At 41.0% G+C, this 25,000-nt stretch overlaps 2 protein-coding genes across 4 annotated transcripts in view; one reads left to right on the top strand and one right to left on the bottom strand.

Annotated features, from left to right (window-relative positions):
• LOC130569413 (poly(ADP-ribose) glycohydrolase) overlaps nucleotides 1-7,414 on the top strand; it is an 8,523-nt gene extending 1,109 nt beyond the window's left edge. The window contains exons 2-5 of one of the 3 annotated variants that reach the window (XM_057359043.1): nucleotides 4,285-4,393; nucleotides 4,541-4,646; nucleotides 6,514-6,642; nucleotides 7,216-7,414. In XM_057359043.1, coding sequence (XP_057215026.1) covers nucleotides 4,373-4,393; nucleotides 4,541-4,646; nucleotides 6,514-6,642; nucleotides 7,216-7,322 — 363 coding nt within the window. In that variant the 5' untranslated portion in view covers nucleotides 4,285-4,372 and the 3' untranslated portion in view covers nucleotides 7,323-7,414. Of the gene's footprint in view, nucleotides 4,394-4,540; nucleotides 4,647-6,513; nucleotides 6,643-7,215 lie in introns of all 3 variants that reach the window. The other 2 variants (XM_057359044.1, XM_057359042.1) reach the window with 2 other exon arrangements.
• Nucleotides 7,415-14,761: 7,347 nt separating this feature from the next.
• LOC130568931 (choline O-acetyltransferase-like) overlaps nucleotides 14,762-25,000 on the bottom strand; it is a 14,453-nt gene continuing 4,214 nt past the window's right edge. Inside the window, exons 7-15 of the mRNA XM_057358188.1 lie at nucleotides 24,766-24,935; nucleotides 24,383-24,483; nucleotides 24,144-24,272; nucleotides 19,398-19,472; nucleotides 17,018-17,140; nucleotides 16,783-16,924; nucleotides 16,302-16,364; nucleotides 16,090-16,227; nucleotides 14,762-15,520 (exon numbers count right to left, since the gene is read on the bottom strand). Of these exons, the coding sequence (XP_057214171.1) occupies nucleotides 15,287-15,520; nucleotides 16,090-16,227; nucleotides 16,302-16,364; nucleotides 16,783-16,924; nucleotides 17,018-17,140; nucleotides 19,398-19,472; nucleotides 24,144-24,272; nucleotides 24,383-24,483; nucleotides 24,766-24,935 (1,175 nt within the window). The 3' untranslated portion in view covers nucleotides 14,762-15,286. The remainder of the gene's footprint in view (nucleotides 15,521-16,089; nucleotides 16,228-16,301; nucleotides 16,365-16,782; nucleotides 16,925-17,017; nucleotides 17,141-19,397; nucleotides 19,473-24,143; nucleotides 24,273-24,382; nucleotides 24,484-24,765; nucleotides 24,936-25,000) is intronic.

Here is a 25,000-nt window from a genome sequence, read left to right as displayed (position 1 = left end):
TGCACGGTGTGTGGAAAATACAGCGTTTATCAACCTTAAATCCTGTAGACACATTACATTACATCTAAAACAAACCATAATATTCCTTTTAGCCGTGTCATATCACCCCTTTAATGTGTTTCTTCAGAATTCAGCGTGCAGATATTCAGCGAGGTGTTGTCCTGTCTGACTCTTTCTTGAAAAGCATCATTTGATTTCAGATCTCGACTGTCAGTATTTCTCAAGCACTAGATCAGCTGCATACAGAAGACTTTTCTCTCTCTCTCTTGTGGAGCAGCAGATGTTTTTGTCATTGTGACTTTATAATCGTCTGTGTGATCATGATTCATCTGGTGACGGTGTTGTTCCCTTAGGACAGAGAGGTGGAGCCTGACGGTGACTCAGAGCAGCAGAATTCTCTCTGGGCTGTAATGGGTCTGGTTGTAGTTGGGTTAATTGAATTGGGTTTGATGGCGGAGCGTCTGCCCGCTCTCAGTGTGGCATTAGTGCAGATTTGGAGATGTTGCGGCACGGGAACTCACAGATATCAATCTGCAGTCGGGAAACCCAGCGCTCGTCCTCTCTACTCTGATTCAGCATCACATTAAACATTAGTGCTGTCACTTCAACGTGTTCTGGACAGGTGACAGGACTGTAAAAATCTCCTTAACATGAAAGACGATGATGTACGTAAGTATACAAATAAATCCTGTCACCATCGATTCAAGTGTTTCATTTGATTTCATTAAATAAAGACCAAAACTGAAGAAGAGTGAAGAGCATCCCAACAGGAGTTTGGGGTTTGATCGCTCACAGCGTCACTCACTGGAGAAACTCTGTGTTTGTGGTGTTTTTGAGACGATGGCTTGACATTAAAGTGTCGATGACACTGAAGCTCATTTAACAGCGCAGATGAGGTGCAGCGCTGACCTTTCGTCCCGTCACATCATCCAGCATCATTTACTGAACAACATGCTTGAGTAACGCAGACGTTTGAGTGAAACAGAGAGAGCCTTCATTCTTCTGAAGGTCACGTGAGGAGGAATTCTTGGTTCCCAGCAGGAATGTCTTTATCTGTGGAGGAGCTGCAGGTCGATGGCGATGGTGATGGCGATGGTGATGGCGGGCGTCCTGGCGTCAGGATATTCTTATTACATAACAGAAGCTCAGAGTGGCTTCAGATGATGTTTATGATGGGACCCATCCCAGGGATCGCACATACTCAGAAACAACACAAAAATGTATAGTATCATGCAATGTAAGACGCTTTGGATAAAATGTAAATGTATCGAAGCTTTACAGCAGGGGTCTTCAACTACTTTTCTTTGAGGGCCAGATACCAAAAGTATAAATAGGGTGCGGGCCAGTTTTTTGTATTTCTGTTATTTATTGCATTTAGTTTTTTTGCTTTTATACAGTTTTTGTTGCTTTTACTAATAGGTAATACATTAAAACATGCACACAAATATTGCATTCAGTATTTGGCAGAGGTGGACGAAGTACACAACTTCCTTACTTGAGTGAAAGTACAGATACTACTGGTCAAATATTACTCCACTACAAGTAGAAGTTGTAAAGACAGATTCTTACTGAAGTAAAAGTACAGAAGTACGTGCTTTTAAAAGTACTCAAGTATTAAAAGTAAATTTCCTTTATGTCAGTTGTGCATTGTTTTATTGTCGTATACCTTATGCCTCTGAAGCAACCTACTGAATACACTGAGCAGCTCACAGTATCAGTCGTATTAAAGGAGTAGTTCACTTCAAAATTTGCCCCCATTGACTTTTCATAGTCATTTTTATTCCTACTATGGAAAGTCAATGGGGGCAAATTTTGCAGTGAGCAACTCCTTTAAGAGCTTCATATGTTTAGCACACATGTGTTTAGTTTAGATATAATCCTGTATGATCATTTAGCCTAATTATCCTCATTAGTCCCCTAGGCCTATATGTATTTTGTATATTCCCTTAACCAGTTTTAGCAGCTATTTACCAGTGAGTAGTAAGGTTCTTGTAAATAGTAAAGTGTAGAAGCCATGTGTTTGTTGGATTTATTACCATTTGCATTACCATAATTTAACTACAAACATAAACTATAGCTAGTATAATAATGAATATAATGAAACTATGGTATTTTTAGTTGCTGTGGTTTTACTAAAAGATTATTAATTGGAGTATGGTTCCTATATATAGAAAATGGTAAATTTGTGGATACTGTGGTTTTACTGCAAATACCATCCCTGCTGAAAAAAAACAATACATTTTTTAACTAGAATGAGATTTTTAAAGTAAATTCCTCTTTGTAGTGTGTTTTGGGTTCATTTCAATAGGATTTACCATCCCACCAATAGAATCCATCACATACAAGTAGACAACAAGTATACATTGTACAATTCCCATTATAACCATTACATCCATTACATTTTCTGTTGTATTTTGGGCTAATTTGGGTTCTATTGTTTTTATACAGATATACAGGAATACTTCAACTATAGTAACTTCAGTAAAAACATCATTCATTTTCCAAATCGCTTTAAATGATATAGCAGCAGATCAGAAGTTAACACGCACACGTAGCTCAAGGTGTGTGTGACGCTTATTTACCGTTTAGCCGTTATGTCGATCATTTTCATGACAATGTTTCTACGATCTTTGACTGATCGTAACCCACAGATGATTACACCACACTTTAACATGTGCCTTTTTCCTCTTTTATTGTTCTATTTGCCTTTTTAGAGCGCTATGAATGGTGTAGCAGCGCCTACGTTTACATTAGTTTAGCGGGGAAGATCCCAGAGTTGCCAGATTTATGTTAAAAAATCTGCCAAATGGCCATTCAAAGCTTGCCGGAAAACCGCGAGCTTAGAAAAACTGAAATACTTGGCAACAGTAAAAGGTCCTGGCAGATCGCAAGCCAGATAAATTGCGCACACAGGAAACCCCGCTGCATAGAAACCACTTTCTACTTTTGGACCTTTTTATAAATGTAGTGGAGTAAAAAGTATGATATTTGTCTTTCAAATGTAGTGAAGTTAAAGTACAAGTACTCAGAAAAAATAATACTCAAGTAAAGTACAGCTACTCAAAAAGTGTACATAAGTACAATACTCAAATTTACTTAGTTACTGCCCACCTCTGCTATTTGGTTTTACATAGGTTTTTTCAAGAAGATATTTGGTTGAATGAAAGTAAAAACTCTCAACAGTAACCCCTGCCCCTTGTGGCGTTAAACTGGCGTCTTGTAAAGCCAATCAATTGGTCTGTGCAAGAAACTCAATGCTAATACGCTATATAAGGTCAGATCCTTTGAAGTTTAAGGGAGATGAAGAGCTGTTTACGTAAATATAGTCTTTGAAATCATATATAATGAATGCAGTAATAACAACAACAACAGTTTTTCCCTTATCCGAGACAACCGTTCATGCGGTGTGCCCTAACCTGCAGTTACTTTCAAGGGCACAAGACGCGTTTGGAACGCCACCCATCGCGTATGCTAACTAACTACGTGTGGCTGTGGATTGCCGATTATAACGTTGTAAATAACATTAACTTTCTTGGACAGACCGATCAAATGGCTTTATTAGACGTCAATTTATCATTATGAGTGGCGGGATTTACTTTTGTATTGAATGTCGCAGCGTTTCGGACTGTTGAAGATGTGGCGTCTCAGGACGTGCATGTAAAGCACACCGTTCTTTATTTGAAATGTTAAGGCGGGCAAGCTAAAGATGATTGGTGGGCCGCCGGTTGACTAACCCTGCTTTACAGAGTCTGTAAATATCACGTTCATGTTGGGTGTTCTTTAACAGTTCTCTCAGTGTTCGCTCAACAGTCATGGGTTTCCCCACAGGGACAGAGCAATTCAGCAGATACTCTGGATACTCAGATACCTACAGATGGGATGGTAACCATGACGACCAGACACCATTGTGACATCACCCATCAGATCGATTGAAATTGACAATAAAGTTATTGAAGCATTTGGTCAAACTGTTATACTGTTATGTTTGTGTGTGTTCATGTTTGTATATCCCGGTGGGGACCTAAACCTGAATACACACCAACACATGGGGACTCGTGTCACCGTGGGGACCAAAATTGAGGTCCTCATGGGCAAAAAAGCTTATAAATTGTACAGAACAATATTTTTTTTAATCTAAAAATGCAAAAAGTGTTCTATGATCTTTAGGTTTAGGGGTTGGGTTAGGGGTATGGGATAAAATATACAGTTTGTACAGTATACAACTCATTACGCCTATGGACTGTCCCCACGGAGATAGTAAACCAGACGTGTGTGTGTGTGTAGGGATGAGTGGCAGCGCAGATACACAGAGATTGTTGCCATAGATGCTCTGCATTACAGAAACTTCCTACAACAGTTTCATCCAGACAACATGAAGCGAGAACTCAACAAGGTCATCCACATGAAACGTCTGCACATCACACAAACAAATAATCTGTCTGTCATGAATCTGATCATCTTAATCACTTTATATTTGAGTTTGAAACACACAGATCGATCTTGTGTCGACTCCATTAATCTGTGTGTATTTCTCTCTCAGGCGTACTGTGGTTTTGCTCATCCTGAGATGAACACTAAGCATCTTTCGGCTGTTGCGACGGGTAACTGGGGCTGTGGAGCATTTGGTGGAGACACACGATTAAAAGGTTTGACCTTTAAACTCATCTACCACATCTCTAAACCTCGAGACATAACAGCAGCTAAATCTGATTTTGACACTGAAATTTAATGAGATATTTCAATTAAACGTCAAATTATATCTGTTACATAAGTATTGCTGAATGTGTCCATCTATGACTTTACTATAGAGAGAAAAGTTAGGGACTGTTATGAAATGTTATGGACTGACAGAAGTATATAAACGGGATATAAACCTCCCACATCCACATACATCACAAATGGTCATCAATAAACATTATTGTCTTTGCTCTGTGGCTGAATTTCTCAGAAAAAGTACAAAAGCCAATATTTACAAACAGAATGCAAAATGTTTGGATTGTATTGTCAGCAAACATGATGCATTCATATGTGTTGTGTGTGTGTGCGTTCTGCCATGTACATGGATCTCTTGTGTGCATCATGCATGCGTGTGGATTTGTGGGAGGTTTGGAGACTCCATACACTTTCTCTAGGGCAGTGGTCTGCAGTGTGGTGCCGGCGGGCACCTGGTAGCCCGCATGAACTTTGTGAGGTGCCGTCATGCACCGGGCTCAACAACAAGAGCTGCACATGAATGACGCTCAGGACTATACCGATCCGGCGAGTGCTGCCTCGGCATGAAAGTTTATCATTTGCACATGTTTTTAATTGCTGATGTAAATGTATCCATGTGCAAAAATATGTCAAAGAGAACCCAATTTGATCCCTGTGAGCTTGAGAAGATGTGCGTGCTGTGCGCAGACGTATCAAACGCAATGACGCACAAAAATTCTAAAAAAGCGCATAAAAAAAAAAAAGGGCTGAATTGAGTCGGATACATTTTTTATAAGATAGAAACACAAATAAATTCCTCGATGCGCATCCAACAATGTATGCGCCTTTCCTCAATTCCTCAAAAGTCTGACATGAAAGTGATTCGTTATGACCTCCCATAACAGTCTTATACAGAGCCGGCATTCACCTCCAAAAGCCTGCTACCGGCCTGACTGAAAACATTATTATATACAGTATGAATGATTACTAAACAGATTCATGTATCTTGCAGTCCAGGGTGAAGTTTGTATTTACATTAACGTAAATTTTGAACAAATATCATATGTAATATTTGTTAAACATTGTGAATGGTGCTCTGTCGAGACGGGTCGCAGCAGAATCCACTGCGCTATTTCTGTTCAGAATAAGTAATGGTGTCATAACGTGATGACATTATTCCAAAGGATGTGAAAAAATGGCCCTGCTTTAACAAATGTTACAAAGGTTTGAAACAGTTCAAAACAAAATGCACATGTAACAGTATGCTGGATCTGACACAGGAAGGATCTTAAAGTGAAGGAAGGACTAATATATATTTCATTTAAAGTCCAGTTTATGTTGTGCTATTTTGCATTTGGTTATTTTATTCAATTTCTTTATGAAAACTGTTTCTAACAAATTTGTCTACCATTAAAACATAAAAAAGGATCATTTAACCACTCTAATATGCTATTCTGTGAATGGTATAACTAAGGTGAAAGTGAAGTATAACAAAAATGGATGCATCACACAGTTTAAAGTTTGAAAGTATTTTCTCATTATACCAACAAGTATCCCTCTGGATGATTTGATCTCTTCAGGTAGCCCTCGCTTACAAAAAGGGTGGAGACCCTAATCTAGAGTATTTGAGTCCGTCTGTGTCACATCTTATAGAAAGTTCAGCTGACACCTGTGTGTGTGTGAGAGATGGAAGTTATTGATGAATGTGATGTGATGTCACAGGAGAGATCTTCACATGTTTTTCCTCAAAAGATTGTGGTAAAAAGCACACTTTAAGTGTAGTACATGTGTGTTTAATTGTGTGATGTTGTGTGTGTTTAGCTGTGTTGCAGATGATGGCTGCAGCCGAGGCCCGACGTGATTTGATTTACTTCACGTTTGTAGATACAGAGCTTCTCAGAGACGTCCACAACATACACACTCTCATCACACGCAAACACATCACTGTTGGTAAGACACACTTCTTATCCCTGTGTGTGTGTGTGTGTGTGTGTATAATCAGCAGTTACCTCACCGTCATCTTGTACTAATTTATTTCATAATTTCTTGTTTGTTTTCTTATTATGTCTCTGTTGCCTCTGTATTCATGTTTACTGTAAAGATGCAACACTGTGTCATAACAGCGCTATAAAAATACATTTAAATTGAACTGAATAACATCACATTCAGATATGGTTATTTTCTTGTAAAGCCACTATGTTTTATTTGAAAGATTGTATCTCAAATACACTAAATAAAACATGTCAAACAAAAAAAATACTAAAAGAAGCTTATTTTGTTAAAGTCAATATGAAACAGCGTTTATTTTGCTTCCGTAATGTGGCACATTTATGTCAAATGAAAGATGAGAAATGTTGATGATGATCTGTGATTTTCATCCATCAGGAATTGATGGAGACTTTTTGTGCATTTAAAATTGTGTTATAAATGTCATCTTAAATATTATGTTATAAGAATGTAAATTTTTATATTGTAATAATGTTAGTGCTTGTGTGTAACTGTGTGTTTGTATGTTTTGTGTAGGGTCAGTGTTTGGTGTGTTGCAGAAGTACTACGAGTGTGTGTGTTCCACAGCGTCCAGCACAAAAGCGCAGGAATCCCTTTACTGCTTCCTCTCTGAAAACCTTTGACCTCTGACCTCAGCTGCTGACGTCTCATTCTGGCTCATCCGCTTTGTTTATTAGTTTAGAATTGAATCTGAACCTGTCTGCGCCTCAATAAACAGATGGAAATGTTTTTTGTTCAGTGTCTTCTGATTGGTTCAGTGTGTGTGCGTGCGGTCCAGTGATTGGCTGAGAGCAGATGAAAGCAGTGAGACCTGCTGGGTTTCATATCGACGGGCCGCTCGCTGGCAGAACTGAGATCTGAACGCAGTCTTTGTAGCGTACGGATTTCAAACGGGCGTCTGCGGTCGGGTGTGTCGTGATAATCTCAAAGCTCATTGGCTTTTTCTCTCTTGTTCTCCCCCTGAATGAGTTTGACCTTTAAACCGGCATCTGCCACCCATCTCATGTCAGACTCCCCATTACCTAAAGTAAAAGGCACAGTATGTATGATTTAAATATCCAGAAACCACCAGCACAGTGTTATACTCTATATAGTTTGTTCACTTGCGTGTTTGCATTATCCTGATCCCGTTATCCTCCGTTTCCTCCTCTACTGTGGGAGCGCAGAGCTGTGAGAGATTAAAAAACATTACCGTCGAGTCTCTCTGGCGATACTCTCACTGATCATATGCATAGGTCATATGCTAAAGTTTGCCTGAATTGAATCATTGCGTAGGTGAATAGTGGGCGGTCCATTTACAGCTGGTCATTAAACAACATGCTTGACTGATGGAGAAATGCAAGTGTTCATGCAAATGTTTGGAGAATAAGGAGTTGGAAGCATGGCTGAGGGCCGTCTCTGGGAATAAGCGTGAGGTGAACTGCTCTGTGAGTCAGAAGGCCATTAGCGTAGCCTCGTTTCTCTTTCTAATAAACTTAGCATTGGGTTAGTCGCTCAATGAATTCTCTGAGGCTTCGTTCCCACCCTTCTGAAGGATGTTGCTTCAATAAGGAGTTATCACAAACTAAGATGGTTTAGTCGTGCTGTCTTACAATCAGGAAATGTAAGTTAAAGTGTCGCTAATGTAACCGGTTCAAACTTGACGTGGCGATGAGGTCTTTAAATAGTATTCAATTGACTTCCCTAATTTCCTGATCAAGAAACAGATAAAAGCAACAGAATTGTACTGGATCTGAATGAATAGCATTCATTTGATCTGTTTGAAGCCTGTATTTAAGAGTGAAAGCATTAGCTATCAAAGATGAATACTTCTACAGCATTTATGGGGTCAGCAGAGCATCTCGGTGGTCAGACTCCTGGGTCTGTGAAGGTCCTCGGTGGGAGCTCTTGCTCTGGACGTGAAGTCTTTGTGTTCTCCTGTGTCAGTGAGGTTCCTCCCACAGCCCAAACACATGCAGGTTAGCTTGATAACTTGTGTATCCATTGACTTGAATCACCATGATTATAGCCTTAGAATGAAACAATACATACATTTATCTACAGCATTTTAATTCATATTCATTTCTTTACATTAACAAGGATGAACACATGCTGATTATATTCAATTATAGTGCTCATGTTAGCTAATGCATTTACAACATGTCAACAAATACATCCTTATTGTAAAGGGTTACCTTATTGTCTTGACAAGTAAAGCATTTCACTGCCGTACTGTGTATGACTGCGTACATGACAACTAAAACAGCAGGAAAACAATAATAAAAAGCCTTTCTGAGGAGTGAGACGGCGATGAAAAGGCCTTATGGGTAATGCGCCCCTCCTGAACAAGCTGTCATTGTGTGCGAGAGAAACAAGTCACCCGAGGGCCTCACGGTGCAGCTCCATGAGAAGACCCTCCAGCGTCTCATTACACATCTGTCAAAGCACACTGCCACGCTTAGACTGTGTCCAGCTCATAATAGTAGGAACCTCGCCACAGGCTCAGAATGTTTTCAGGATCAGGGCCACGTTCAACAGAATATAATGCTGAATCAGTCCTGAAATCTTTTGTCTGTGTGAGATCCTCCCATCTCTTGTGAAGAGGTTTTCTCTTCAGGTTCATACAGACGGCCTGAGATCTGAGCGTTCAGTCTGAATCCTTCATGTCACGCTGTTCATATGCAGAAGTGATGATGACGTATGACTCTGATCTGCGATCATTCAGAATGTGACACGATGTGTCTCTGCTCATTATTAGCGTCTCCACCTCTTGAGTCCGGAGCTTCTGCTTGTGCTGCTGAATGTCATAAATCAGACTGAAACCGTCACAAATCAACCTAAATTGCTTATTGATCCAAAACCCGTCAGATATTCCTCTCTTACGTCCGGTCTGCATGCGGCGTTTGTATGAATGTGTACAGTTCTCTTGATTGTGTGTGCGCGAGAATATAATGATGGTGTGTTCTCGCTCGCTCGCTCGCTTTAGTTTGATGTAGAGTCACAGACAGCAGCGGGACGGCTGAATGAAAACACAGAATCTAACCTTTAACTTCAGTCTTGAACTCAACAGTGAAAGTGATTTAACATTTTATTGTCATTAATGCCTCGTGTGATCACATTAGATCACTTCATCTGAGCAAAGACATGGTTTATTTCATTGGGTTGAGTTAAAGGGCTGCTTCACCCAAAAATGAAAATTCTGTCATCATTTACTCACCCTCAGGTTGTTTCAAACCTGTATAAATGTCTTTGGTCAGCTAAACCCAAAAGGAAGATATTTGTAAGAATGTCAGTAACCAAACAGATCTCATCCCCCATTGACTGACATAGTAGGGAAAATAGATTGTTCGGGTACTGACATTCTTACAAATATCTTCCTTTGTGTTTAGCAGAACAAAGACATTTTTTAAAGGTTCCAGTTTATTGTTTATAGTTTTGTTGGCTTGTGGTGTCACGGTTGAAGGTTTGGGTGGGAATATTTGAGAGGAAATATCGCACATCTAAACTGAAAGGGTTTCTGACTATTTACATCACAGTCAAATGTAAACATGGAACATTATTTGATACGTTTATTACGCCCCCTACAAGCAGAATTGGTGAAATGTGGATGTCGTTCTCTGGTGATATTGGATGGTTATATTCTCATGCAAAGCTCGTGGTCTCATGTTGAAATGACACTTCATGTGATGTCGGCTTGATAGATTGTCAGATGTTCTATAGTGAGATTCTGAACTTCTTGGTCACACGTTGCTTCTTTTGACTCGTTCACATATAAATATGCATGCAATAAACTTGAGTGGAGATTTTCTTAAAGTTAGGAATAAACAGTTGTGCGTCCAGACCTTCATTAGAGGAGAACCCTTCTTGTCATGACTTGTCATGTTATCAGTATCATTAGCTGAAGCGTCTCTCTTCCTCGGCCAATTAAACTCATGTTTGAGGACGACGGCTACCGACATCTTCAGAAATGCCAGTGTGGTCATTATGAGAAGCGCTTCATAATAAAACCTTCTCCTGCTCTTCTCTTTCATTGAAAGGTTTAACAATGAGAATTTAGAGGACAGAGAAAATGTGGTTACCTTTGGAATCGTTTTCTTCTCAAAATGTCAGAAGCTGAATATTAATAATCCATGTGACTCAGAAGAATAGCTTTATCTTTAAATCGGCAGACCAGGAGCGCTTTATGTTTGCTATTTATTTCATTGTTTATTGTTTAATTGGAGAAAGAATGTGAAGGTTTGTTATGGTGACTGTTTACCGAGCGTCTGATGTTTATTGTGCCCAAAAACAAAATCCACAGTTCCACAACCTCTGGAAACAAACGTTCTCTTCACCAGACAGACACCCAGAGGAGATCAGAAATGACACTGATGAAGAAGCAATTCTTCAATATTCTTCAATTATAATATTCATTCACGTGCCACATTAGAACGCAGGAGAAAATCTATAGATGTGATGCAGTGTAAGTTGCTTACGATAAAAGCGTCTGACAAGTGTTGTGTAGATGAGTAAATAACAGTTCGTAGTGCTGAGAAGATTATTGGTGCTCTTCTGCCCACACTTCAGGACCTGTACGATTCCAGAGTGAAAAACAGGGCAAGAAAAATCATCATTGACTCCACACACCCAGCACACAAACTCTTTGATCTGCTGCCCTCTGGCCGGCGCTTTAGAGCACCAAACACCAGGACTTCCAGACACAGAAGCAGCTTCTTCCCCCAGGCAATCTCCCTCCTAAACAGATAACTGCTCCTTAAGAGCAATATTCCACTTCCACTGTAGTGTGCACTGTAGTGCCTTATACATTTTACACTACCTCTACTTACTACATTATCCATTTGCACAAGTGTACATACAATCTGTTAATATGTATATTCTACTGTATACTACCCTGTACAATGTCTCTTATATGTTATTATCCCCCATTTTCTGTAAAATAGTCTTTTATTTTATATATGCATATTTTAGAATCTTTTAGACTGTAAATCTTATTATATTTGTATTGTCATTGTGTTGAACGTCTGTACTAGAAGCTTCCAACACCAAAGAAAATTCCTTGTGTGTGCAAGCACACTTGGCAATAAAGCTCTTCTGATTCTGATAACAGTTGGGACCCCTCTCATGTTTGACACAATTTGTCCTGTGACCCACGACTGTGCCATTGACATGTTGCCTGTAACATTTGTTAGATATGTACTGTTCTGTAGTGTGTGTGTGTGTGTGTGTGTGCGTGTGTTTGCATGTGTGTGTGTCTGTGAGTGTTTGTGTGTGCGTGCGTGTCTGTGTGTCTGGGTGTAATGCTCTAGAAGTTTCTGTCTGCAGGTGATTATGAGAATCATTGATGTCGACACACTTCATGTTTACACCGGCTCTGAGAGATGAAGGTGAGCGAGTGATTTTCAATTAATTCTCAATGTAAACTGAGCATGAGATATTATACATGATAGATCTGTACGTTTATATGATCAGAGTATATAATTTCATCTCATATGTGAGGATGTGTCTGTTTGATGAGTAAATCTTGTTATTAAAGCTTTACATGGGCTTGCCCCTCAGTATATCAGTGATCTTCTTGTTCCGCAAGATCTCTACGTTCTTCTAATCAACTTCTTCTTTTTGTTCCTCGTTCACGTTACAAAAGGAAAGATGATGGGGCTTTCTCTGTGGCTGCTCCCAGACTTAGGAACAGTCTTCCTCTCAATATTACATCTTCCCATAAACACATCTGTATTCTTTGTGTTTTCATTGAGGGGGTTTAGATCTTTACATATATAAATGGTTTTGATCCAGTGTGATCGTTTTAATTTTAATTTTCTTTTAACTTGTGTTTTATATCTCTGTACAGCACTTTGGTTACAACTTCCGTTGTTTTTAAATGTGCTTTATAAATTAATAAACTAAACCTAACCTACCCTTGATCATACTGTACCTCATCATGGACTAAATCACATTTAATGAGCCATTCTCATCCTGCCGACCTGCAAATATCTAGTAATAAACTCAGCTCATAGAAGATAAATGGTTAAGCAGAACAATGCTCATATAGTATGATGGACAGTAACGACAATATAAACAGTTGACAGTAAAGGTTAATACCATAAGCATCAGGTCACCAATAAAGTGAAGTAGTGCCAGAGGTTAGTATCTTGGATAACAAGATTGCATCTGTATACATGAATATGAAAATAAGATTGGCTGTTGTGTGTAAAGACTGTATGTGAACAGTACACACTGGCACTGGTGTGGAGAGCAAGTTTTGCTTTAAGTTCAGCAGGATTAAGAGCAGACTCGGCTCTTTCCTGCTTTATTCTTCTAATAACCTTGCACGCTTCCGCTAGGAGAGGCGGTGTGACATGCTCGCCAGAGAGAGGGATTGTGGGATTGATAGCAGAGCAGAACAATGACACAGCCACACACAACAGTATGTCACACGTCTCACAGCCACACCCCCAGCAGGGTTCTTCTTCCGTCAGTCACAACATGAAAACATCGTCTATAGAGATGTGACAGAATCCAATTGATTTGATCATTCCTGCGAGTGAAAGTTACAACACAGACTTTTGTTATGACAAGATATTCATTGTACCACATCAACATATCCATTTGCTTAAATACATTATACTAAAGCAATCATCCCCGTGACGCAGTGCATTTTATAACAGCTAAGGGCGGAGTCATTAAAATGCACTTGTAACCCACTGCTTCATGGGGCTTATTGCTTTTATAAAATGGTTATTCCATATGCGTAAATAAAGTGACATTTTGGCTATAATGAGGTCAGCAGTTATACACTCACCTAAAGGATTATTAGGAACACCATACTAATACGGTGTTTGACCCCCTTTCGCCTTCAGAACTGCCTTAATTCTACGTGGCATTGATTCAACAAGGTGCTGAAAGCATTCTTTAGAAATGTTGGCCCATATTGATAGGATAGCATCTTGCAGTTGATGGAGATTTGTGGGATGCACATCCAGGGCACGAAGCTCCCGTTCCACCACATCCCAAAGATGTTCTATCGGGTTGAGATCTGGTGACTGTGGGGGCCATTCTAGTACAGTGAACTCATTGTCATGTTCAAGAAACCAATTTGAAATGATTCGAGCTTTGTGACATGGTGCATTATCCTGCTGGAAGTAGCCATTAGAGGATGGGTACATGGTGGTCATAAAGGGATGGACATGGTCAGAAACAATGCTCAGGTAGGCCGTGGCATTTAAACGATGCCCAATTGGCACTAAGGGGCCTAAAGTGTGCCAAGAAAACATCCCCCACACCATTACACCACCACCACCAGCCTGCACAGTGGTAACAAGGCATGATGGATCCATGTTCTCATTCTGTTTACGCCAAATTCTGACTCTACCATTTGAATGTCTCAACAGAAATCGAGACTCATCAGACCAGGCAACATTTTTCCAGTCTTCAACTGTCCAATTTTGGTGAGCTCGTGCAAATTGTAGCCTCTTTTTCCTATTTGTAGTGGAGATGAGTGGTACCCGGTGGGGTCTTCTGCTGTTGTAGCCCATCTGCCTCAAGGTTGTGCGTGTTGTGGCTTCACAAATGCTTTGCTGCATACCTCGGTTGTAACGAGTGGTTATTTCAGTCAAAGTTGCTCTTCTATCAGCTTGAATCAGTCGGCCCATTCTCCTCTGACCTCTAGCATCAACAAGGCATTTTCGCCCACAGGACTGCCGCATACTGGATGTTTTTCCCTTTTCACACCATTCTTTGTAAACCCTAGAAATGGTTGTGCGTGAAAATCCCAGTAACTGAGCAGATTGTGAAATACTCAGACCGGCCCGTCTGGCACCAACAACCATGCCACGCTCAAAATTGCTTAAATCACCTTTCTTTCCCATTCTGACATTCAGTTTGGAGTTCAGGAGATTGTCTTGACCAGGACCACACCCCTAAATGCATTGAAGCAACTGCCATGTGATTGGTTGATTAGATAATTGCATTAATGAGAAATTGAACAGGTGTTCCTAATAATCCTTTAGGTGAGTGTACATCGGGGTATTTTATAACGGCTTAGAACTCTGCTCAACCAATCAGAATCAAGGACCACAACTGACCGTTTTATAATCATATTTTTTCACGCTTACAATAGAAACAGTCAATCCAGCTGACATTAATAGCATCAACAATATTTGAAACATCAAACAAGACCACAAGTAAACAGTACTGTTTTTCACAATTTCATATTGATGATGAATTCTTGTGCATCTGTCATAATCACACAATCTACCTCTGAGCATTTCACTTAATTATTGCACTTTATGTGCACAGTGTGAAAAATAAATAATTGATAATTGAATAAATACACAACAGCTTAAAGTGTGACACACACGCACGCACGCACGCACGCACGCACGCACGCACACACACACACACACACACACACACACACACACACACACACAATTAAAATGGACATAACACAATAAAAAAAAAACATAACATTATTTTCATTGTGTAGATATATTCAACTTCTTCAGCTCTGATTATTGTATTACACTATATAATTCAACCATGACATTCACATTCACAATCTACATATTCAGAGTATTTTGCATATGTTAAATGGGGTGTTTGTGTTGAGATGTTAAATGTTTCTGTGATGTTGTTGTTTTTCAGGAGGTTTAGTACACACTACATCCCTCGTGTCCTGTAAGGCTTGATCCAGCGCCTTCACAAACGCACCTGAACAGGTAAATTGACTGCCTCTGAAGCTCGACACACAGAACACAATGTGATCAGACTGTGGGTTATAACACACGCCATAGCCATCAGGAATCACTGGACCGTAACAACAAAACATCTCCATTGTTGTGGGAACCTGAAGGCCAAACAACATACAAAAGATTAACTGAACACTTCACTTCATTTACTTGACAAGAAAAAAACTAACAGGAACAATACTTCTTACTTCGTGTTAATGTCTCTATATCTTTATCTTTATTGTATTGTATTTCTTAATTGTTTATACCCATAGGCTCTTATTTAAATCACTGTGTACTGTATTCTATTGTGTTATTGTCTCTGTGTACTGTTGTTGCTGTTTCTGTGTTCTGGATGCTCCTGTCACCAAAGCAAATTCCTTGTATGTGCAACATACTTGGCAATAAAGCTCTTTCTGATTCTGATTCTGATGTCAGTATTTGCTAAAACATGTTAAAACCAAAAGTTGTACCTGTTAACATGAATGAATGCACCCATAAACTAGCGTGAATAATTGAATGGACATTAACACGAACAAAGATGAATAAATGCTGATAAAACAACTAGAACGGTATTGTGAAGTGTTCCTCTGTATCAGGTTTATTTATGTGACAGAAGCATCATCAGATGAACCCTGTGAGGATTTATTCTTGACATTTAGGATCATTTCTAACAGGCTGCTGTTACCTGACTGGTGGAAAGGATGAAGTTGTTACTGATCCCATACGTTTCGTCAGTGAAAATGTCCGGCGTCTCTATTTTCATCATCTCGGCCATTTCACGCAGTCCTAGTAAGTGATTGTCTGTCCCCATTCCTGCGGTGACCTGCAGACGAATGAAAGAAACGCTCAGTGAACCGATGAAAGCAGGATGGGAGGGACGTCTGTCGTCTCTCTCACCAGAGCTGTGATTTCTGTCTGAGTGTCCACAGCAGTTTGCAGTTTCTTCATCTTCTCTGTGTCCTAAATGTGAACATGATACAGCATGGCAGTGAATTGATAATAATAATAATCATTTGTTTCATTTATATAGCGCTTTTCTGGACACTCAAAGCGCTTTACATGGAAGGGAGGAATCTCCTCAACCACCACCAATGTGCAGCATCCACCTGGATGATGCGACGGCAGCCATATTGCGCCAGAACGCCCACCACACACCAGCTTATTGGTGGAGAGGAGACAGAGTTGCGAAGCCAATTAGTATATATGGGGATGATTAGGAGGCCATGATATGTAGAGGCGAATGAGCGAATTTTAATGGGATTTTTAATGACCACAGAGAGTCAGGACCTCGGTTTAACGTCTCATCCGAAAGACGGGTGCAGTCCTGATGCAGATGTTGTGTTTGCGCTCATCTCATGCAAGAGAAAAATGATGAAACCTGGATGGATGTTGCGTCATCCGTCATAGCCTTCACAAACTCCAGAGCCTCTGAAGTGGCCGAGCGGATATTATCCACACGACCCTCGTGGAAACGCCGCAGCGACGCGCTCTCGTAGGTGGCCACGGGCCTCCTGTAACATCTGAAGAAAAACATAAAGAATCCTGAATATGTTGATAGTGTCCAGAGAAGAGCTGAAGCTTGCAGGAGTTCTGGTCTCTGTGGAAAACTTCACCTGTAAATGGCCAACTGAAGAGCCACCTGTATGTAAGCATCAGGACTCATCTTCTGCTGTTTGATAAACTCCTTCCCATAAAGTTGAAATGTGAAAATGTTCATGTCTAGATTCCTCACGAGACTGCAAAGGGAGTTAAGAGAGAACAAACTCAAATGATAATCACTTCTTGTTCTCCATCAGTTGTTTTGCTGAGCTAATATACAGTGTGTGTGTGTGTGTGTGTGTGTGTGGACATGTTTTTATATCCCGGTGGGGACCTAAACCTGAATGCACACCAACACATGGGGACTCGTGTCACCGTGGGGACCAAAATTGAGGTCCCCATGGGCAAAAATATGGAGCGATTTTAGTCTCATTAATTATTCACGCGTAAAACAAGATACACACATGCGTAAACAGTTTCACATGAATAAAACCTAATTTACGTGCACAAAGTATAAATATACATTTACAAAAAGCAATTCACGTGCGTAAAACAAAACTATTTTCTGATAAAGTACGTTTCGCAAACATACAACTGTGCACAAATATTTCGAAAGTTTAAAATGTACACGTTTATCGTGTTATGTGAATGTGCAAATCGTCACTCACGTGTGAATCGGCTTGGATGTGTGTGTGTGTTTTTTGAGACTCTCCTGGCAGCGCAACCCCTCCCACGTGGGTTGTCGTACTCTTTAGCCAATCAGATTCAACCTTACCATTCAACCAATCATAATCATGGAGAGCACAGAACTCAAGGAGCTCTAATGTTAGCACTAAAGGCTCGTTTGTACAGTTTCGCTAATCTACTCTCTGAGCTGTGATGCTGTATTAAAACATAATACAGCCACGCAATAAATCTGTTTTTATTAATTTATTTTGTAGGAGAAAAGTATGAAATAGTGAGTGAACATGACCACTTAAAAACTACACAACCAGCAGTCACTTCCACTGAACTGCTAAAATCCGTCTGGGTAACAAACTGTGAAACTGTGTTCCCCCGTCTGGGGAACATATCTGATGAGATATGTTCATGTTTGTATGTCCATACAATGTATGTTTTAAATGAACAAGGACAATAAATAACTAGTTCTTGGAAACATTGTTTTGTATGGGCGCATAGATTTGTAGCTGCGCAAAAGGTGCGCAGAGCCGTTTTCCTTGAGTCCTGTTCTCTCCGCGTTTATGATTCGTTGAATGGTAAGGTTGAATCTGATTGGCTAAAGAGTACGACAATCCACGTGGGAGGGGTTGCGCTGCCAGGAGAGTCTCAAAAAACACACACACACATCCAAGCCGATTCACACGTGAGTGACGATTTGCACATTCACATAACACGATAAACGTGTACATATTAAACTTTCGAAATATTTGCGCACAGTCGTATGTTTGCGAAACGTACTTTATGAGAAAATAGTTTTGTTTTACGCACGTGTACTTTTTACTTTTTGTAAATGTATATGTATACTTTGTGCACGTAAATTAGGTTTTGTTCATGTGAAACTGTTTACGCATGTGTGTATCTTGTTTTACGCGTGAATAATTAATGAGACTAAAATCGCTCCATACAAAAAAGCTTATAAATTGTACAGAACAATATTATTTGAACATCTAAAAATGCAAAAAGTGTTCTATGATCTTTAGGTTTAGGGGTTGGGTTAGGGGTAGGGCATAGAATATGCAGTTTGTACAGTATAAAAAACATTACGCCTATGGACTGTCCCCACGGAGATAGTTTGTGCGTGTGTGTGTGTGTGGTGTTCTATGGTAAAGCACTAGAGGGAGCCCGAGTTATGTAATGTGAGAGATGGAGGTGGAAGAGGAGTAGAAGAAGATGAGAAAAAAGTGTTTCTAAGTTCAGCCTTGGGGTCTGAATTATCGTGTTATGCTGTAACTACTTTGCATATTGGCGATGAGGAGCGGAAGGCCAAAGACTGTTCTACACCCTGAATGTAAGTGAATAAGGAGACTATACGTATGCTACTGCTCGGAGTGCGATTCAGGATTTCTTTGTTCCTACAGTTAACGTGGTGGCTGAACGATATTGATTCCAATAACGAAGCCAACGTTCTGGTGAGACTACAGACCAATATGTCACTGCTTTACGTGAGCTGGCTGCCACCTGTGAATTTGGCACTATGGAGGATGAGATGATTTGCGACCAGCTGGTTGTTAAAACGAATTCGGCACGAATCAGAGAACGCTTGTTACTGGAAGTACTACTTGATCTTAAGAAAGCCATGACTGTCGCACGCCAAATCGAAACTGCTACAGCGGAGGCAAAAGCTATGGTAACAACCTCGGACAATACAGTACAAGCAGTATGACAACAAAGCAGAGGGCGCCGAGGGATAAATAAAGTTACGGACGGACCACTTAAAGCCAGACGTGGACTTACGTGCTATAGATGCGGGAGTGAACAGCACACAGCTCATTTTCCTGGATGTCCTGATAAGAAGGCAGTGTGCAGGAGCTGTAATAAAAAAGGACATTTTGCCAAGGTATGCCGTGGAAGCAGAAGGGTGAGTGAGATTACTGTACCTGAAGTGACTGTGTTGACTATTGAACATGCTGCTCGTGACTGTGGAAAAATAATGTGCACCGTACAAATAACTGTTCAAACTGGACACAAGCAAGACGTGCAGCTGATGGTAGATTTGGGTCAGCAGTGTCTATATTACCAATGTCCATTTTCACTAGATTTTTCAACCAAGCATCACTGCTACCATCAAAACCTAGTTTAGTCGGGTTCTGAGTGGACACGATTCCAGTGAATGGATGCTTAGCTGCATGTGTCAGGTTCGTTGATCAGACTAGTAACACAGACTTCTACATCGTACAGAACGGATCAACTGTGCTGGGCAGAGCCTTATTCACCAGCCTGTGTCTACAAATACATGATGGTCATGTCACAGTGGCTCAGTCGGCACATTCTGTCTCCACTGTAAACACAGAACATTCGCTGGGGTGCGCAAAAGGATTCGTACACTGTGTAAAACTGCGACCTGACGTTCAACCAGTCCACCAGAAACTGACCTTTCTCCTGGTGTCTACAGAGATACAACAGCTTGTGCAACAGGACGCAATTGAGCCAGTGGAAGCATCTGAATGGGTTTCACCAATAATAGTCACCAACTGGAGGGATCCGACTTACGTGTCGGCTTACGTGAGCCCAATAAAGCAGTCATAGTCGACAGTTTTCCGCTTTCTCGTATGGAAGAAATGTTTGCAAAGCTATGCTGAGCAGCAGTGTTCTCCACATTGAATCTTAAAAGGGCATACCACCAGGTTGTGTTGCATGAGGACAGTCGTAACCCTACAGCGTTTTTTAAGCATGACGGCTTATATCGTTTTAAAAGTTTGCTGTACGGACTGGCCTCAGCTCCAAGAAGTTTCCAGAGGTTGATGTCAGAAATCCTTAAAGGTCAACCTGGAGTTCAGTGTTACTTCGATGACATCATAGTTGCGGGACCAACACTACAGGAACACAATGTCACTTTACAGTCAGTACTGGAACGACTAGGGCTGAAATTGAACATGACATAGTGTCAACTAAGACAATCAAAACTGTCATACCTGGGTCATAAACTATCCGAGAAAGGATTACAGCCAGACGAGTCACACATTTCTGCTGTAGCAGACGCGCCACCTTCTGCTGAAGAGTTGAGTCTTCGATCATTCCTCAATCTTACCTCATGGTATTCAAAGTTCATACCGAACTATGCTACTGTGGTGGAGCAGCTGCGCAGGCTGTTACGAGGCTCTACTCCATTCACGTGTTCATCTGAAGCTCAGGAGAGTTTTGAGCTTGTAAAGAATCTCATTGTGAACAGTGCTGCCCTCACACTTTTCAACCCAGAATTACCTACCGTAGTGACTACTGATGCGTCAGACTATGGACTTGGCGGTGTTCTTACCCAGCTGCATGCAGGCAACGTGGAAAGGACAGTAGCATTTACATCACGCATGCTTACCGCAGCGGAGAGAAAGTATTCTACGGTAGAGAAGGAGGCATTGGCGTGTGTGTGGGCCACAGAGACATGGAGGACCTACATGTGGGGTCGACCATTCATCCTGCGGACAGATCATAGCCCATTGACCACACTTCTGTCATCCAAAGGACAAGGCAGAGCAGGTATGCACATAGCCAGATGGTCAGCTAGGCTATTGACGTTCAGCGCTGCTCTCACTGCAGTAACCAGTACTGAGTTCAACAATGCGTGCACTTCATGCTCCATTCAGACGGAGCTGCGCAGATTGCTTACTACACAATGGCCAAAGTCTGCAAAAGCTCTAGAGTGTGCTTTACATCCGTACTTTCCACTATGGCATGAACTCTCACTACAGGATGGCTGTGTGGTGCAAGGGACGAATCACTTGCTTGTTCCTGAAGGCTTACAGCCTAAATTCATCTCACTTGCACACGACACACACCAAGGCATTGTGAAAACTATAAGGAGACTGAGAGAACTTTATTGGTGGCCTTGCATGGATGCACAGGTGGAGATGGCTGTCAAATCTTGTGTCATGTGTCAGTTACATGACAAGTCTGCTGTCACATGCACAACATAACTGCAACCTGTTCAATATCCAACCGAGGCGTGGGAAAAGATAGCCATTGACATTGTGGGTCCTTTCGATGCTGCGCCTGTGGATTGTGTTGATCACATTGGTTGACTACTTCAGCAAATGGCCAGAGATAGCATTTGTTTTGCATGCTTCTAATCAGTCTGTGATACAGTTTCTGTCTACTGTGTTTAGCAGAGAGGGAAACCTGAAAGAACTGATTTTGGACAATGATGTACAATTTACACTTCCAATGATTTTGGGTCGTTTCTTCAAGAGAGAGGAATTATACACAGAACATCGTCTGTGTATTACCCAAGAGCCAATGGCAAAGTGGAACGCTTCAACCGCAGCTTAAAAGACAGATTGCAAACTGCATCACTTGAAGGAAAAGGGTGGAAGTACTTTACAAAAGACTTTTTGAAGGCATATCGTGCAACTCCACACACAGCAACACAGTGCAGCCCTGTATGCACTTGCCTTCTACACGCAAACAACCTTCAGCCCGCGAGCTTGCATCACGTGTGAGAAGACAACAGGCGAAAAGCAAACAGTACACTGACAGAAAACGCAGCGCAAACATGTTTCTTTTCCATGTGGATCATACGTGCGTGTAAAGAAACCAGGAATTGTACTAAAGACTCAGTCAAAATCCGGAAAACTCCTAAAGGTTGTGGGTAAGAAAGGACTGTATACTTATAAACTGGAGGATGGACGATGCTGGAAAGCTTCACCTGGCACCTGCACTTGCACCAAACCGAATGGATAGCTCACATGACTTGTTGCTATTTGACTGTGGGGGTGCAGAACAACCTGTTGTAGTTCCTCGACATGTTCGGCATAAGCATGCACCTGTATGGGCTAAAGATTATGTGATGTAAATATGATCCAGGTCCATTGCAGGAAAAGTGATCTACTATACAGTGTAATCCTAACCCTAACTGTAATATTATTGTGTTGGGATATTGTTCTGTGTGGTTCACTCATGTTGAAGTTAAGTGACTGATGTTTACAAATATTATTTATCATTGTATTACTACAAGGCATGTTACTTAATAGATTTTGATGTATAACCTTGCTGTTGTAACACTTTAGGCTTCCGGGATATGTATTTTCTTAAAAGAGAGTGTTCTGTGTGAGAGATCTTACACGTACAAAAAAGTATGAACATATTAGCCCGGTTCTGTCAACCTTGCACTGGTTACCTATAAAGCATCGCGTTAACTTTAAAATCTTTTTTTTTTCTATAAAGCCTTACATGGTTTAGCTCCTCAGTACTTGAATGAACTCCTTTTGTATTACAGTCCTTCACGTGCATTACGCTCTCAGGCGTCCTGTCAGTTGGTAATACCTAGAATTTCAAAATCAAGTGCAGGTGGTAGATCCTTTTCCTATCTAGCGCCTAAACTTTGGAATAGTCTTCCCTGCACTGTCCGGGAGGCAGACACACTCTGTCAGTTTAAATCTAGACTAAAGACGCATCTTTTTAATCTTGCATACACTACTCTTCCATAATATAAATCTTCTGCGGGTTTAGGCTGCATTAGTTAGATCAACCGGAACCAAAAACACAACTGATGTACTTGTTGCATCAAAGAGTGCAGAACAGTACTCTACTCTCAGCCAGTCTTGTCTCATTGTTCCAAGGTTACCACAGCGAGCAGGATGCAGTTCATGGCCTGACCTGATGGTAGAGCGGAGAATGGGAAGTGGGGACCTGACAAGAGCTGAGATGATAGAGCTGGATAAAGAAGGACGCGGTCTCTTGACATGTCTTCACCACAAAACTTCAAATGTTATTAAATTAGTAATGATAATCTTAAACTACAATTTATTTTATTATTAAGTTTATTTATTTTACTTAGCCTTGTTGTGCAAGTTCTCTGGAGCTTGTGCAGAGGCAGCAGCTTTTGCCAGAGGGGAACTGGAATCCCCTGGTTGGGCCTGGGTTCTCCTGAGGTTTTTTTTCTCGATTAGAGTTTTGGGTTCCTCGCCACCGTTTGCATACTGTTTTTGCACTATCTGCCTGACCGGGGGGGCTGCTTTAGAATCTTAAAGTTTTACTTAATTAATATTGCATATAGGAATTTATTATCTGCTATATTTGACCTGTGCTTCTCTCTCCTTTATCCTAAATGTGTGCTCTCACTGAGCGTGTGTGTGTGTGTGTACTTGTCTGTGTACGTACGTGTGTGTGTGTGTGTGTGTCTCTGTGTCTGTGTGTGTGCGTGTTGTGTGTGTGGAGTGTTTTGTGTGTGGGTGTGTCTGTCTTCTGTGTTTTCAACCTTTTCTTGTTTTTGCAGGTACAACTTTGATTGTTTTGCTTGTAGTCAATGTGTCTCATGTACAGCTGCTTTGTAACAATGAAAATTGTAAAAGCGCTATATAAATAAAGTTGAGTTGAGTTGAGAGTAGATGGAGGTGGACGAGGAGTAGAAGAAGATGAGAATAAAGTGTTACTAAGTTCAGCCGCGGGGTCCGAATTATTGTGTTATGCTGTTAGTACTTCACAGTGGTGTGTGTGTGTGTGTGTGTGTGTACTATCCTATGACCTTTACGTTTGTGTGTTGAGTTTTACCTCTGCAGGTGATCTGCTGCTGAATCCAACATCTCCTGAACGTCAGCTGAACATCTCCACACTAATCTACATGGACGAGGACGTTCAGAGGTTTTCAACCCTGGGCTTGCTTTACCCGAGCCGCTCCGCCTGCAGCAGAGAGAGATACTGGTCCCTTCACATGGAGTGATCAAACATATCCGTCTCAACTCCACACAACTCCTGTTCATGTTTGATATGTTCATCTGATTTTTACACACATGTGTTTCAGGAGATATTCGGCACATTGCACGACGACGATGCCCTCAGACGGTGAATGCTCAGGAATAACCCCACATACACCATCTGCACCGATCACAAACTGAAAAACAACATCAACAACTTGAAATCGTCACTTAGTTCTCAACAAGATCTTCTGAAGATCAGACAGGTGAGACGTTGACATGCCGGACCATTGATAGAATACATCAGATTGACACATTTATCAGACTTGAGCTTTACACTGTGAACGACGAGTTGTGTGTTCAGTGGTAATGAAAGACACAACACACGTCAGGTGGAACGTTTGAGCACGCTAAAAGAAAAGAGTAAATGATACACTCACATCACCTTTACTCTCTGATGATGTGCTGGGTTTGTTTACCTGCAGAGGTTTGTCGTACCAGCGGTTTGCCCCGTTTTTATTAGGACCAACCCCATGCAGCATCATTAAAGCTCTGTCAGTGTCGCTGGGTTGAAAACCCATCGGTTCATCCAGACAGATGATGCACATGCAGCTCTCCATCAGCTCCAAAGACTCTCTGTTTATGGGATCTGTTTGACATGCGTGAAATCTGTTGGCTGCGTATGAACATTTCTACAGGGAAAACATGATTTGC

Source organism: Triplophysa rosa, linkage group LG18, assembly GCF_024868665.1.
Source record: "Triplophysa rosa linkage group LG18, Trosa_1v2, whole genome shotgun sequence".
Taxonomy (NCBI): domain Eukaryota; kingdom Metazoa; phylum Chordata; class Actinopteri; order Cypriniformes; family Nemacheilidae; genus Triplophysa; species Triplophysa rosa.
Note: the sequence above shows the minus strand (reverse complement) of the source record. Positions and strands in the feature narration are given on the sequence as shown.